The sequence below is a fragment of the Mesoplodon densirostris genome, chromosome 3, assembly GCF_025265405.1.
Source record: "Mesoplodon densirostris isolate mMesDen1 chromosome 3, mMesDen1 primary haplotype, whole genome shotgun sequence".
Classification (NCBI taxonomy): Eukaryota; Metazoa; Chordata; class Mammalia; order Artiodactyla; family Ziphiidae; genus Mesoplodon; species Mesoplodon densirostris.
In genome coordinates, this window is record NC_082663.1 from 154,507,003 (window position 1) to 154,522,244 (window position 15,242).

At 40.8% G+C, this 15,242-nt stretch overlaps 1 protein-coding gene across 4 annotated transcripts in view; it reads left to right on the forward strand.

The window, feature by feature from the left end:
- NSD1 (nuclear receptor binding SET domain protein 1) overlaps nt 1-15,242 on the forward strand; it is a 132,815-nt gene that overhangs the window by 32,383 nt on the left and 85,190 nt on the right. For all 4 annotated transcript variants that reach the window (XM_060094867.1, XM_060094865.1, XM_060094866.1 and 1 more), the window contains exon 3: nt 12,919-13,054. In XM_060094867.1, coding sequence (XP_059950850.1) covers nt 12,919-13,054 — 136 coding nt within the window. The remainder of the gene's footprint in view (nt 1-12,918; nt 13,055-15,242) is intronic.

Consider the following 15,242-nt stretch of genomic DNA (forward strand, 5'->3'; position numbering starts at 1 on the left):
TAATGTATATAAGGGATTAAGACTTTAAAGACTTACTGAATTACAAATGCACAGAATAGTATAGATATGTATCTTCTTACCCTGCTTTATCTCATAGTCTTGGACAAGTCATTTGGTCCCTCTGTCTTTTACATTCTGTTTGGGAATAGTTTATCCCTCAGAGAGGACATTCATTTTTAATGTTATAATACCATATAAATCATGTAACAGCATTGGAATTGTGTTACTATTTAAATATTTTTAGGTTAGTTATTTGGAAATTGAAATATTTTTATAAACATAGTGTTAAATGGAGGTTAAGTGCCTATACTGCCATATTAATCCTTAAAGTAGTTTAAATGTACCTTTTCAAAGAAATACAATGAATAATATTACAGCAGCTGCTTTTTGAGTTGTAACTATGTGTTAGGCGCTTTATAACTTTATGAAGTATAATTTCAGAGAGCCTAGGTTTGTTTTCTTTTCTTTTTTTTTTTGGCATTATGCGGGCCTCTCACTGTTGTGGCCTCTCCCGTTGCGGAGCACAGGCTCAGCGGCCATGGCTCACGGGCCCAGCCGCTCCGCGGCATGTGGGATCTTCCCGGACCGGGGCACGAACCCGTGTTGCCTGCATCGGCAGGCGGACTCTCAACCACTGCACCACCAGGGAAGCCTGGAGAGCCTAGGTTTTTAACCATTACACTGTGCTCTTAAAATGATACCTTTATACTTACTAATAATTAACATAAAAAATAAATAGAACCCTTAAATGTTGACACTTAGGGTAGAATCAGGTTTGAATAGAGGAGGAAGAACAAGTTTCTGATATCAGGGTTTTGAAATAATGTAAGTTAACACCTGTAGTGCTAACACATTACCAGCTACTGGTACTTAACATATTAATAATGTTTACGTATTAGCTTATTCAATACTTCCAGTAGCCCTGTGAAGTAGGCATTATTAATTGTCCCCATTTTACAGATGATACAAATGAGGCACAGAGACAAAGCACTTTCAGATTTTTTTCAAGGCAGGCAGTTCAGAGGATTATAATGCTTATTTCTTTGGTGCACTTTTCTCACTGTGGTAGGAAATTCTGTCTTGCTGCATTTCTATACATTTTAATTTTTCCCTTCAAAGGAAATGTGTGTTAAAATTTACTTTAAAATATTATGCAAGATGTACTAAAAACCATGAAATTGGATACTTTAAAGTGGTTAAAAAGGTGGTTTTGTGATAGTGAGTTTTATTTTTAAAAAACTATGCACATAATACATGTTCAGTGTACAAAAATTAGAAAATGTAGATAAGCCAAAAATCACTTGACAGTATCCACAGATCCATTTATCATTCCGACCTCTATCCTTCCAGACATTTTTTTGTATGTTTGTGTATGAAAATGTATCTCTGTAAGGTTTGAGATCACTGTTTTACATGCCTTTTCCCTTAGTATATATGTATAAAATTTCTGTATAGCATTCAAACGTATAGGTGTTCTGTAATAGCCAAGTCTGTATCCAACATCTAGATTATTTTCGTTTCTTCCATCATTTAAAAATTGAAGAGATTAAGTTACATTTAAAATACTGTTTTTCTAAGTATGCCATGTTCTCTCAAATCATTTCTGAGGATTTTTTTCTTTTCTTTTTTTTTAATTGAAGTATAGTTGCTTGTTTCTGAGATTTTAGTCACTGCCCTCCGTGGCTGAAGAAAAGGCTCTTGGCAAACCAGAAAATGTGTTGACAGCTGTAGAACAGCTTCAGTGTCTTTGCTTGTGTGAATAGACTTTTTAAAGTTAGTTGATGTGTGTGTGTGTGTGTGTTTTGGCCCCGCTGTGCAGCTTGTGGAATCTTACTAGTTCCCCAACTAGGGATTGAACCCGGGCCCTGGCAGTGACAGCCCTGAGTCCTAACCACTGGACCGCCGGGGAATTCTCTTAAGTTAGTTGTTCTTGCTAGGGGAATATTGGATTTTCAAAATATTTGGGGGAATGTGAGTTATATTTAAATATTGTGGAAATTCATATGTAAAGTGTAGAGTCCTGTGTAAAGAAAATTCTGGTTTATCTTCTGGGAATAGACTGGTGCAATGTTAAAATCATTTTTATTTTTTAATTTTAATTTATTTATTTTATTTTTGGCTGTGTTGGGTCTCTGTTTCTGTGCGAGGGCTTTCTCTAGTTGCGGCAAGCAGGGTCCACTCTTCATCGTGGTGCGTGGGCCTCTTCACTATCGCGGCCTCTCTTGTGGAGCACAGGCTCCAGATGCGCAGGCTCAGTAGTTGTGGCTCACGGGCCTAGTTGCTCCGTGGCAGGTGGGATCTTCCCAGACCAGGGCTCGAACCCGTGTCCCCTGCATTGGCAAGCAGATTCCCAACCACTGCGCCATCAGGGAACCCTAAAAGCATTTTTATTGTAGTCAGGTTTGAATCCCTGCATTGATATTTTAGTACTAGTTTTGTGAACCTGGGCAAATGACTTAATTTCTGCTTCAGTTTTTGCATGCATGATATGGAGAAAAACACACTCCTACTCTATTCTTAGAAGCTACTGTGACATCAGAGATAACTCAGTATTAAATATTAAGTGGTCAGCAGAGTGTCTGAGTTTTATTGTGACCTAATGTAGCTGGCTAGATCACTATACTTAGTACAGTTATTTTACTTAGCAGTTACTCAGTGTGTGATGTGGTTGAGATGCACTTTTAACCCTCTTCAATTCTGACTTGAATGAAATACTGTTGTGAGACTGGGTTGGAGAGTTATTTATTATTATTTTTTTAAAACTATCTTTGAAGAGGGCTGGGGACCCGAGAATGATTTTGAGCACTCACACATGACTATGAATGCTTCAATTGAAAATAATTGAAAATAGCTGGGGGGGCTTCCCTGGTGGCGCAGTGGTTAAGAATCTGCCTGCCAGTGCAAGGGACACGGGTTCAAGCCCTGGCCCGGGAAGATCCCACATGCCGCGGAGCAACTAAGCCTGTGCGCCACAACTACTGAGCCTGCGCTCAAGAGCCCACAAGTCACAACTACCGAGCCCACGTGCCACAACTACTGAAGCCTGTGTGCCTAGAGCCCGTGCTCCTCAACAGGAGAAGCCACGACAATGAGAAGCCTGCGCACTGCAACAAAGAGTAGCCCCAGCTCGCCACAACTAGAGAAAGCCTGCGTGCAGCAACGAAGACCCAACACAGCCAAAAATAAAAACAAACAAAAAATAAAAAAATAGCTGGGGATGTTTCTAACACACAGTAATAAAACATTAAAAGTGGGTTCCATTTTCACTTGTGCTTAGAAAGGTTGAAGGCAGAGAGCCAAGGGAGGCAGAGAGGAAGGTTGGTCTGTAACCCTTCCCTAGAACCTAGGGTTAACTCCATAGCTTTCATGAAACCAAATTTGTTAGCGAACCCAGTTTCTGAATAGACTAACAGCAGTTCATGACACCATGACGGATAAATGTTGGGGAAAGAGACACTTCCATTGTACCAGAATATTTGTTTCGAATAGGCAAAGTGTGCCCCCTTTCCAAAATCTGGATATGTGGGAGATGAACTGGTAATCTGAAAGTTGCTTAGAGAACTATAGCTTTTTTTTTTTTTTTTAAGAACTATAGCTTTGAAATATAATACTCTGTGACTAAATTCTGATATGCTATCCTTGTCCCAAATTTAGTGCCCATTCCCAAGCCAGGGGGTTTTGGGGAATCTGTTGGCCAAGCAATTCTAGCAGAGCTTAAAAAGAATCCTTACCCGTTTCTACCCCTCAGGACTTAGTCCTTAGGCACCTTTCTCTACTATACTCACTTTAAAATAATTAATTAATTAATTAATATTTTTGGCTGCGTTAGGTCTTTGTTGCTGTGCACAGGCTTTCTCTTGTTGTGGCGAGCAGGGGCTCCTCTTTGTTGCAGCGCACAGGCTTCTCATTGCAGTGGCTTCCCTTGTTCTGGAGCATGGGCTCTAGCCATGCAGGCTTCAGTAGTTGTGGTGCGTGTGCTCAGTAGTTGTGGCGCACAGGCTTAGTTGCTCCGCGGCATGTGGGGTCTTCCCGGACCAGGGCTCGAACCCGTGTCCCCTGCACTGGCAGGTGGATTCTTAACCACTGCCCCACCAGGGAAGTCCCTGTACTACCTTTCTTGATGATCTTTTGTCATCAGGACTCTGCAAAGTTATCTCTCTAGTCTGGATCTTCAGAACTCCAGAATCATATATACATTGGTTTCTTGACTTTTTCATTAGGTTGTGAAATTGGAGTGTTATACTTGTTCAAACCAGATTCTGGATGTACTTCCCAAAACCTGCTTTTCCTGTAGTCTTCATTTTAATAAATGGGAACTCCATCATTGCAGTGTTTAAGTCATAAAGGAATGATCCTTGATTTCTCTGTTTCTGTAGCATACACATCCAATCCATCAGCAAATTTCACTGGCTTTTCCTGCTTTGTGCCCCCCCTGCCCCAATCCCAGCTAGGTTCACGTAACTATGAACCTAAGTTCACTGGAGTGGTCTCTCTGCTTTTCACCCCAGCACCCTGAGGCTGTTTTCACCATGGCAGTCAGAGTGATCCTTTTAAAATATCAGCCCTTCAAAGACTTCTATCTCACTCACAGTAAAAGGGCATAATAAGACATGTCTTGGGCTTCCCTGGTGGCGCAGTGGTTGAGAATCTGCCTGCTAATGCAGGGGACACGGGTTCGAGCCCTGGTCTGGGAAGATCCCACATGCCACGGAGCAACTAGGCCCGTGAGCCACAACTACTGAGCCTGCATGTCTGAAGCCTGTGCTCCACAAGAGAGGCCGCGATAGTGAAGAGGCCCGCGCACCGCGATGAAGAGTGGCCCCCACTTGCCGCAACTAGAGAAAGTCCCCGCACAGAAACGAAGACCCAACACAGCCAAAAATAAAAATAAAAATAAATAAATAAATAAAAGATTACTTTTTTTAAAAAAAAAAAAGACATGTCTTCCTCTCCCTGAATCATTTCTTTGACTTTATTTCTTCCTATTTTATAGGTCACATTGACTTTCTTTTCTTTTTTTTTTTTAATTAATTATTGGCTGAGTTGGGTCTTTGTTGCTGGGTGTGGGCTTTCTCTAGTTGTGGCGAGTGGGGGCTACTTTTCGTTGCGGTGCACGGGCTTCTCATTGCGGTGGCTTCTCGTTGCAGAACACGGGCTCTAGGCGTGTGGGCTTCAGTAGTTGTGGCTCGCGGTCTCTAGAGTGCCGGCTCAGCTGTTGTGGCGCACAGGCGTAGTCGCTCCGCGGCATGTGGGGTCTTCCCGGACCAGGGCTCGAACCCATGTCCCCTGCATTGGCAGGCAGATTCTTAACCACTGCGCCACCAGGGAAGCCCGATTGTTCATTACTGATGTATAGAATTCAACTGATTTTTGTTTGTTGACTTTGTATCTTCATACTTTACTGAATTCATACATTAATTCTATAAGGTTTGTGTGTGTGTGGAATCTTTAGGATTTTCTACATATAAGACCTATGAATAGAGATATTTTTACTTTTTCCTTTCCAATTTTGTTGCCTTTTATTTCTTGTGTACTTGCTCTGGCTAGAACATCCAGTAGTATGTTGAATAGAAGTGGAGAAAGCTGGCGTCCTTGCTGTGTTCCTGATCTTAGAGGGAAAACTTTCAGTCTTTCACCATTCAGCAGTATGCTCTCTGGATTTTTCATATATGGCTTTTATTATGTTTAGGTTGTTTTCTTCTTCTTTTTTCCTTTTTAAAAATATTTATTTTTGGCTGCATTGGGTCTTCGTTGCTGTGCACGGGTTTTCTCTAGCTGCGGCGAGCGGGGGCTACTCTTTGTTGCGGTGCACAGGCTTCTCATTGCGGTGGCTTCTCTTGTTGCGGAGCATGGGCTCCAGGCACACGGGCGTCAGTAGTTGTGGCTCGCGGGCTCTAGGGCGCAGGCTCAGTAGTTGTGGCGCACGGGCTTCGTTGCTCCGAGGCATGTGGGATCTTCTCCGACCGGGGCACGAACCCGTGTCCCCTGCATCGGCAGGTGGACACTCAACCACTGCGCCACCAGGGGAAGCCCTGATCATGAGATTTTTATCCTTCATTCTGTGAATGTGGTGTATTAAATTTATATATTTTCATATGTTGAACAGTCCTGTGTTACAGTAATAAATCCCACTTGGTCATGGTGTTTTGTTTTGTTTTGGTTGTTTTTTTTAAATTGAGGTATAATGACATAATAGCATTATATTAGTTTCAGCTGTTCAAAATAATGATTGATATATTTATATTATGGTTTTTTAATATGATGTTCAACTTGTTTTGCTGAATTTTGTTGAGGATTTTTGCATCAGTCTTTATAAAGGATATTGGTCTAGGACTTCCTTGGCGGCTCAGTGGTTGAGAATCCGCCTGCCAGTTCAGGGGACACGGGCTCGAGCTCTGGTCCGGGAAGATCCAACATGCCGTGGAGCAACTAAGCCAGTGTGCCTCAACAACTGAGCCTGCACTCTGGAGCCCGCGAGCTGCAACTACTGAAGCCTGAATGCCTGGAGCCTGTGCTCTGCAGCAAAGGCCACCGCAATGAGAAGCCTGCGCACTGCAACGAGCAGTAGCCCCCACTCACTGCAACTAGAGGAAGCCTGCACGCAGCAATGAAGACCCAACATAGCCAAAAATAAATAAATAAAAAATAACTTATAAAAAAGGATATTGGTCTATAGCTTTTTCTTTGTCTGACTTTGGTATCAGTAATGTTGTCCTCAAAGAGTAAGTTAGAGAGTTTATTCCTCTTTAGTTTTTTTCGAAAAGTTTGAGAAGGAGTGGTTAGTTCTTCTTTAAATGTTTGGTACAATTTACCAGGGAAGCCACTGGGTCCAGGGCTTTTTTTCGCCACGCCTCACGGCATGCAGGACCATGGTTTCCAGATCAGGGATTTAACCCGTGCCCCCTGCATTAGAAGCGCAGAACCTTAACCACTGGACCACCAGGGAAGTCCCTACAGGGCTTTTCTTTGTGGGGAGATTTTTTGATTACTCACAACTGATTCAGTCTCCTTACTAGTTACAGTAAGTATTGACATATTCTGTTTCTATGTCATTTAGTCTTGGTAGGTTTTGTGTTTTTAGGACTTGGTCTGTTTCATCCGAGTTATCCTATTTGTTGGTGTACAACTGTTGCTACTGCTCTCATAATCCTTTTTATTTCTATAGAATCAGTAGTTATGTCCCCACTTTTGTTACTTCCTTCCGTGTGTTACTGTTGGCTTGTTATTTCTTTTTCATCCTCTTTCAGTCCCTTTTTTGAATTTGATCTGAAGTGTGTCTTCCAGGCAGTGTAGTTGTATAATATTTTTTTATCTCTTCTGTCAGTTTCTGCCTTTGAATTTTAAATCCATATACATTTTATGTAAATAGTGATAAGGTAGGATTGATATCCGTCATTTTGCTCTTTGTTTTTTATGTCTTGTATTTTTGTTCCTCTAATCCTTTGTTACTGCCTTCTTTTGTGTTAAACATTTTCTAGTGTAACATTTTTATTTTTTTTTAATTTTTTTAATTTTAATTTTTTTTTTTTGGCGGTACACGGGCCTCTCACTGTTGTGGCCTCTCCCGTTGTGGAGCACAGGCTCTGGATGCGCAGGCTCAGCGGCCATGGCTCACGGGCCCAGCCGCTCCGCGGCATGTGGGATCTTCCCGGACCGGGGCACGAACCCGCGTCCCCTGCATCGGCAGGCGGACTCTCAACCACTGCGCCACCAGGGAAGCCCTTTTTATATTTTTAAAATTTGGTTTTTGGCTAAGCCCCACAGACATACGGGATCTTAGTTCCCTGACCAGGGGATTAGCACCAATATGTTTCATCCAACTGGACATAGAGATATTAGGGAAAGCTGTTGTGAAATGTGCCCATCTGGCCAGTCTAAGCTCAGATGACATTTCTTCACTCCAGTCTTCCCTGATATTCTCCAGGTGCCTTAAGATCAGGAATTCATGTTTGTGTTTCTTTTTGAGCTTTGTATGCAGGTGTTTAGTTGAATTATGGGCTTTACAAGGAGTTATTTTGGAGTCTTTCTTTCCCAGGTGAGATTTTTAAGCTCTTCTGAAGAGAAGAGTCATATTCCTTTTTTTTCCACCTTTAATTTTCCCTTGTTGTTATTTTCTGTATTTTCTTGTTTGGAAGCCTCACTTTGTTCTGGACTTCTTGCCTGTTTCTAATTTTTTATATACTAAGGTCACTTGGATTTGGATGTTGCTGTTCATTAATAATATGTATTTGTATAGACATTTTTCCCCAGTAAGTTTGTACATATTGTTTTATTTGGTCATCCTGGTAAATGAATTAAATAGTAAGGAGGAAATTAATGTCTCAGGTTTATGAAAATCTTTACCCATGATACCTTTAATTTAATGAAACTATTTTTTATTTGTGTTTCTCAGTGACATTTTTTTATCATAGTTTTGGCATAGTTTCTAAATAATTGGTATATCATATGTGTGGCTGTGTATTATATTTTCAGTATTCCATAACTTCATCTGCACTTTGCATATTTCATGGAGTTTTCAGCATAATTTGTTTAACAGGTCCCTTGTTGGATGTTAACTTTTTTTTTTTTTTTTTTTTTTTGCGCTATGCGGGCCTCTCACTGTTGTGGCCTCTCTCGTTGCGGAGCACAGGCTCCGGGTGCGCAGTCTCAGCGGCCATGGCTCACGGGCCCAGCCGCTCCGCGGCATGTGGGATCTTCCTGGACCGGGGCACGAACCCATGTCCCCTGCATCGGCAGGCGGACTCTCAAACCATTGCGCCACCAGGGAAGCCCGGATGTTAACTTTTTTAAAAAAGTAGAAGTATAGGTGATTTACAATGTTGTGTTTCTGGTGTGCAGCAAAGTGATACAGTTATACACAAACACACATTCTTTTTCTGATTCTTTTCTAATTTAGTTTATTAGAAGGTATTGAATATAGTTCCCTGTGCTATACAGTATGACCTTGTTTATTTATTTTATATACAGTAGTTTGTATCTGCTAATCCCAAACTCCTAATTTATCCACCCACTCTTTTCCCTTTGGTAACCGTAAGTTTGTTTTCTATGTCTGTGAGTCTGTTTCTGTTTTTTTGTTTTTTGTTTTCTTTTCGGTACGCGGGCCTCTCACTGTTGGGGCCCCTCCCATTGCGGAGCACAGGCTCCGGGCGCGCAGGCTCAGCGGCCATGGCTCACGGGGCCCAGCCACTCCACGGCATGTGGGATCTTCCCAGACCGGGGTACGAACCCGTGTCCCCTGCATCGGCAGGCGGACTCTCAACCACTGCGCCACCAGGACAGCCCCCTGTTTTGTAAATAAGTTCATTTGTATCATTTTTTAGATTCCACATATAAGTGATATCATATGATATTTGTCTTTAGGTCCATCCAGGTTGCTGCAAATGGCATTACTTCATTCTTTTTTATGGCTGAATGGAATTCCATTTTATATGTATACTGCATCTTTATCCATTCATCTGTCGACGGACATTTAGGTTGCTTCCATGTCTTGGCTATTGTAAATAGTGCTGCAGTGAACACTGAGGTGCATATATCTTTTGAAACTGGAGTTTTTTCTGGATATTTGCCCAGGAGTGGGATTGCTGGATCATATGGCAACTCTATTTTTAGTTTTTTAAGAAACCTTCATAGTGTTTTCCATAGTGGCTGCACCAATTTACATTCCCACCAACAGTGTAGGAGGGTTGTTCCCTTTTCTCCACACCCTCTCCGGCATTTATTATTTGTAGACTATCTATCTATCTATCTATTTATTTATTTATGGCTACGTTGGGTCTTTGTTGCTGTGTGCAGGCTTTCTCTAGTTGCAGTGAGTAGGGGCTACTCTTTGTTGCAGTGCATGGGCTTCTCATTGTGGTGGCTTCTCTTTGTTGTGGAGCACAGGCTCTAGGTGTGTGGGCTTTAGTAGTTGTGGCTCCCGGACTCTATAGCACAGGCTCAGTAGTTGTGGCGCATGGGCTTAGTTGCTCTGCGGCATGTGGGATCTTCCCGGACCAGGGATCGAACCCTTGTCCCGTGCATTGGCAGGCGGATTGTTAACCACTGCGCCACCAGGGAAGTCCCTGTAGACTCTTTTTTTTTTTTTTTGTGGTACGCGGGCCTCTCACTGTTGTGGCCTCTCCCGTTGCGGGGCACAGGCTCCGGACGTGCAGGCCCAGCGGCCATGGCTCACGGGCCCAGCCGCTCCGCGGCATGTGGGATCTTCCCAGACCAGGGCACGAACCCGTGTCCCCTGCATCAGCAGGTGGACTCTCAACCACTGTGCCACCAAGGAAGCCCCTTGTAGACTTTTTAATGATGGGCATTCTGACTGCTGTGAGATGGTACGTCATTGTAGTTTTGATTTGCATTTCTCTAATAATTAGTGATGTTGAGCATTTTTTCATGTGCCTGTTGGCCATCTGTATGTCTTTGGAGAAATGTCTATTTAGATCTTTTGCCCACTTTTTGATTGGGTTGTTTGTTTTTTGTCATTGAGTTATAGGAGCTGTTTGTATTATATTTTGGAATATAGAATCACATTGTTTGCAAATATTTTCTCTCATTCCGTAGGTTGTCTAGGATGTTAACTTTCTGTTTATTTCATAAATAACTGCTTTAGTTATCTTTTTACAGTTCTTTTACTTTTTTGGATTATTTCCTTTGGGTTAAAATAATCAGGAGTAGAATTAATAGTTATTTTCATTTTCATGGTTCGTGGTAGAGCAAGTGTTTCTTTCCTGGTTTTATTATGTCTTAGGGTGCTGATGCTGAATTAACTGACTTGTTTAAGGTGACACAATTTATGATAGAGTCAGAAGACAACTCATTACTGCTTTGTGTGGTTGTGTGATTCTGGCTTCTGGCTTTAAGCAGTACCACTCACGGTCTTTCTTATCCATGCATTATTGAAGCCTTGTGTTTTATGGCTTTACTTCCTGATCACTGATATATTCCTGATATATTACTACTATAATCACTTTGTAGTAGTAATATATGGCAAAGACAGAACCAGTATCACATTATAGATTGATTATGGCTGAATTTGTCATAAAGCATGTAATAATCATGGGGTGTTATTGTTATTGGATAGTAGTTGAGAGTTTGGGATCCTGAGTTGGACTGCCCAGGTTTGAATCCTGTCTCTGCCACCTACTATATAACTCTATATGACATATAGTAACATAGGAGTAATAATATAGTATCTACCTTAAGAGGATTAAAGGAGGAACAGTGCCTGGTATATAGCAGACGTCAAGTAAATGGTAGTATATTTAAAGTCGTTTAGGACTCAGATAAATAAGCAAGTCCATATTTATCAATGATTGCCAAATAAATGGTTACAAATCAGATTATATCAGAAATTTATGGGAACCTACTCAAATTGTAGTTTTCAGTACAGGGGCATGTAAAAGAGTTTTCTATCCCATCTTGGTATCATGGTTTTAAAGTTTGAAAGCCAACTAGCTCTGAAGTAATTTTTTTTTCTGATAACTTAAAGAATGATAACAGGCAAAATGGCCCCTTGGGGCTTGCTTTTCAAAAAAAATGTTTTAAAAGTTGTAGTTTCTGTCTCATTTCCGAGTAACTCTATATACATAGAAGAACTAATGACACTATTTTCAATAAGGGTATTCTGTGAGATTTACTTCTCTCTGAATGCCCAGTCTTAAAGTTGAATGGTAACTTACAAATCATTGAATTGAGCCCAATACTTTGATATCCTTGAGTCCCAGTCATCATTTTTATTTGAATGATTTCAGTCAATTCATTCAGCATGTTCTTTATTGGACACTTAATATGTACTAGGTGGGTACTGTTTTAGGCATTAAGGAGGGACGACTGAGTCTGAGGGAGGAACTCACCAAGCCTTTTTTAGGACATAGCATTTATAGAAAATCATATTTGTAATGCCCCCTTGGAGTAAATGGAGTAGGTTGTCCTTTTTCCAAGTACCTTAGGTGCTGCTTTTAGCTACCCAGAAACAGCTCAGCACATGTGAACTCCTTTGTGTGGTTTATGGCTGGTGGGGAGCTCAGTCCTACTAAACACAAAGCCATCTTCCTCTCAGGGCAGGAGACCTCTGTACTGTTGATGCGGTGTTAAAGGCATGGGTATGGGTTTAGAGCTGAGATGGAAGCATTTGGACTGCAGATTAATTAGGTATTATTTTTGGAGAAAAGATGCAGCCAGGGTCTCTGCATTGGATATGTCCAGGAAGCTTGATTCATACTGTATTGTGCTTGAATGGTATCCCTTGGAGTTGCGCAGTGTACTGTTGTGGATGCAGCCTCTCTTGCATGTCCTGGGAAAAATACGTCAGTTGTGCTGACATTGCAAGAATCTAGCCTGTAGCTTTCAGGATTATTTCATTAGGCCATTATTGTTAATTAATTAGTAAGAATGTCTGTGTTTGAGAAAGATGTAGAGTATCACCTGCAGAAGGGACCACAGTCTCCTCCTCCCACCTCCCCCAGTTTATTGAGATAAAGTTGGCATATAACACTGTAGTGGGATCAGTCTCTTGACATTGTTAAATTTCTTCCCCTCCCCACCCCCCACCCCCCACCCCTGTTGTGTTGTGATCCAAGGACTTGGGCAAAGATATCTTTTCCTTGGGATGATTCTGTTTATCTATTATTTCAGTTTTTAGCTCTTTAAAAATTTGAAATAGCTTATTTATTTTCCTAGAATGTATGTAGTTTACTTATGTAAAGCAAATGTAAATTGAGAGCTACTACTGACTTTATAAAGGGCTGTGTTATAAATAGTTAAGACAAAGTAATTTTTAATTGTACTTATTTTGTAATTGTGGTTAAGCTGGAGTGTTTCCATCTAGTATTCATTGGTAATGCTCTCTCAGAAGGCTAGTGGAAAGATGATACGTTGTTTCAAAAGGTTCTGATTTTTATTGATGCCCCATGTTTTGTCTGTCTCAAGTGTCAGCCCAAGAAAAAGGCTACGCCACTGAAGTATGAAGTTGGAGATCTCATCTGGGCAAAATTCAAGAGACGCCCTTGGTGGCCCTGCAGGATTTGTTCTGATCCATTGATTAACACGCACTCAAAAATGAAAGGTAATACTTGCAGTTGATTATACATGATAAAACACAGTGTGGAATTATCAACTTGCAGTTTCTGTTAGTAATAATTCATTTTTACCTTTGAGCATTTCATTAATGAATTGTTATTATGTATTTTATCTTTTCTGGATTTTTTTTAAGGTTTGTTTTATTTTACTCTATGATTTTAAAATTCTCAATTATTCTATCTGTAGATGCCAGAAAATGTTAGGCTTATTAGCTAACGTTTACATTGTCCAGAATCACTTTTCAGTATATTTATGTTTTTCTACTTCAGTCTTCATGTTTGTATCATTTTTGTTAGTTTTAAAGCTGAAACAGTTATAAAGATTGCTTGTAAGTCATTTTGAATTTTAAAGTCTTGATTTAGACTATTCTCTATAGTTACTAAAGTTTGTTACTTATTTGGTTGTTCTGTATGAATCTTACGTGCCTTAACTTTAAAATGGTATAAGATAAGGGCTCAAACTTCATTTTGAGCTCCCTTTTTTCTGTTAAGATAGTTCGTGATTTTATTGTAGTCTTTTTTTTTTTTTTTGCGGTACATGGGCCTCTCACTGTTGTGGCCTCTCCCGTTGCGGAGCACAGGCTCCGGATGCACAGGCTCAGCTGCTATGGCTCACGGGCCCAGCCGCTCCGCAGCATGTGGGATCTTCCCGGACCGGGGCACGAACCCGTGTCGCCTGCATCGGCAGGCGGACTCTCAACCACTGCGCCACCAGGGAAGCCCTTTATTGTAGTTTTAATATATGTGTTTTAGGTTTTAAATTGGATATATATGCACAAGATTTAAAAAATCTCTGGTCTGCCCCACTCTTTACCTCTCCTTTCAAAAAGTAACCAGTTGTCATTAATGTTTCTTTCTAGACTTCCTTTATGTAAATCCAACTATATATTCTCATCTCCCTACCCCCTTTGATTTAATTTAACATAAACATAGCATATTGTATGTATGTTCTACAGGTTTTTGGGGGGTTAAAAATTTTATTTATTTAATTAATTTTTATTTTTGGCTGTGCGCGGGCTTTCTCTAATTGCGGTGGGTGGGGGCTATTCTTTGTTGCGGTGTGTGGGCTTCTCATCGCAGTGGCTTCTATTATTGCGGAGCATGGGCTCTAGGCGCATGGGCTTAAGTAGTTGTGGCTCACGGGTTCTAGAGCGCAGGCTCAGTAGTTGTGGCACATGGGCTTAGTTGCTCTGTGGCATATGGGATCTTCCCGGACCAGGGCTCGAACCCGTGTCCCCTGCATTGGCAGGCGGATTCTTAACCACTGTGCCCCCAGGGAAGCCCCTGTTCTACAGTTTTTTCACTTCTTTCACTTCTTGGAGATTTTTCCATTGAAAACTTTTTTTTTTTTTTAAACAGCTCCATAATTTTCCTCTTTTTGAATATGGTGTGCTTTATATAACCATTCCCCTGTTGATGGATATTTAGGTTGTTTCTAATCTTGTGTTAGAAAGATTATACGTAAAATACATACGTATATACATACACATGTGTGTTTGTGTGTGTACAAAACAGTGCTATAAAGAATAACTATGTGTTTCATGTATTCATGTCTATTTATCTGTAGGATAACTTGCCACAAGTAGTATGTTGGATTTTATTTTATATTTTGAATATTAATAGTGAAGTGCCCAAAGACCTTTATAGCTCACTGTTTAAAGAAAATGATATCAAACTTTGTGACCTGTTTGAACATTTAAATTCTACTAGTAGAAAATTCTTTTAGTCCTCCCCTTCTACCCTTCCTATGCCTGTGAGACTGATGGTTTCTTACTCATTGTGATATTCTTTATATGCACTAGTTGGGTCTATGCCATTGTTCAACAAGTAATAAGTACATTCTATAGGTACTATGCTAGGTGTTGGGATCCAGTAATTGGCAAAACATTTTGCTTCCCTTTGTGTATAATTAGAGTCCAGTTAAAGGGTGAAGGCACCAGCAAGTAATCAGACAAATAGTTAACTGAGAGGTGTGTTCAAGGCAAAATATTGATGTACAGTTACTGATACTAATGGGGGTACCTAACCTGGACTTTTGGTTCAGGGGTAGTCAGGGCCAGTTTTGCTAGTAAAATTATCTTTGATCTGAGACCTGATAGGACAAGTAGGAATTAACCAGGGAAAAAAAGATGGTTCCAAGCACAGAAAGTAGTATATGTTCAATCCCTGAAAGGG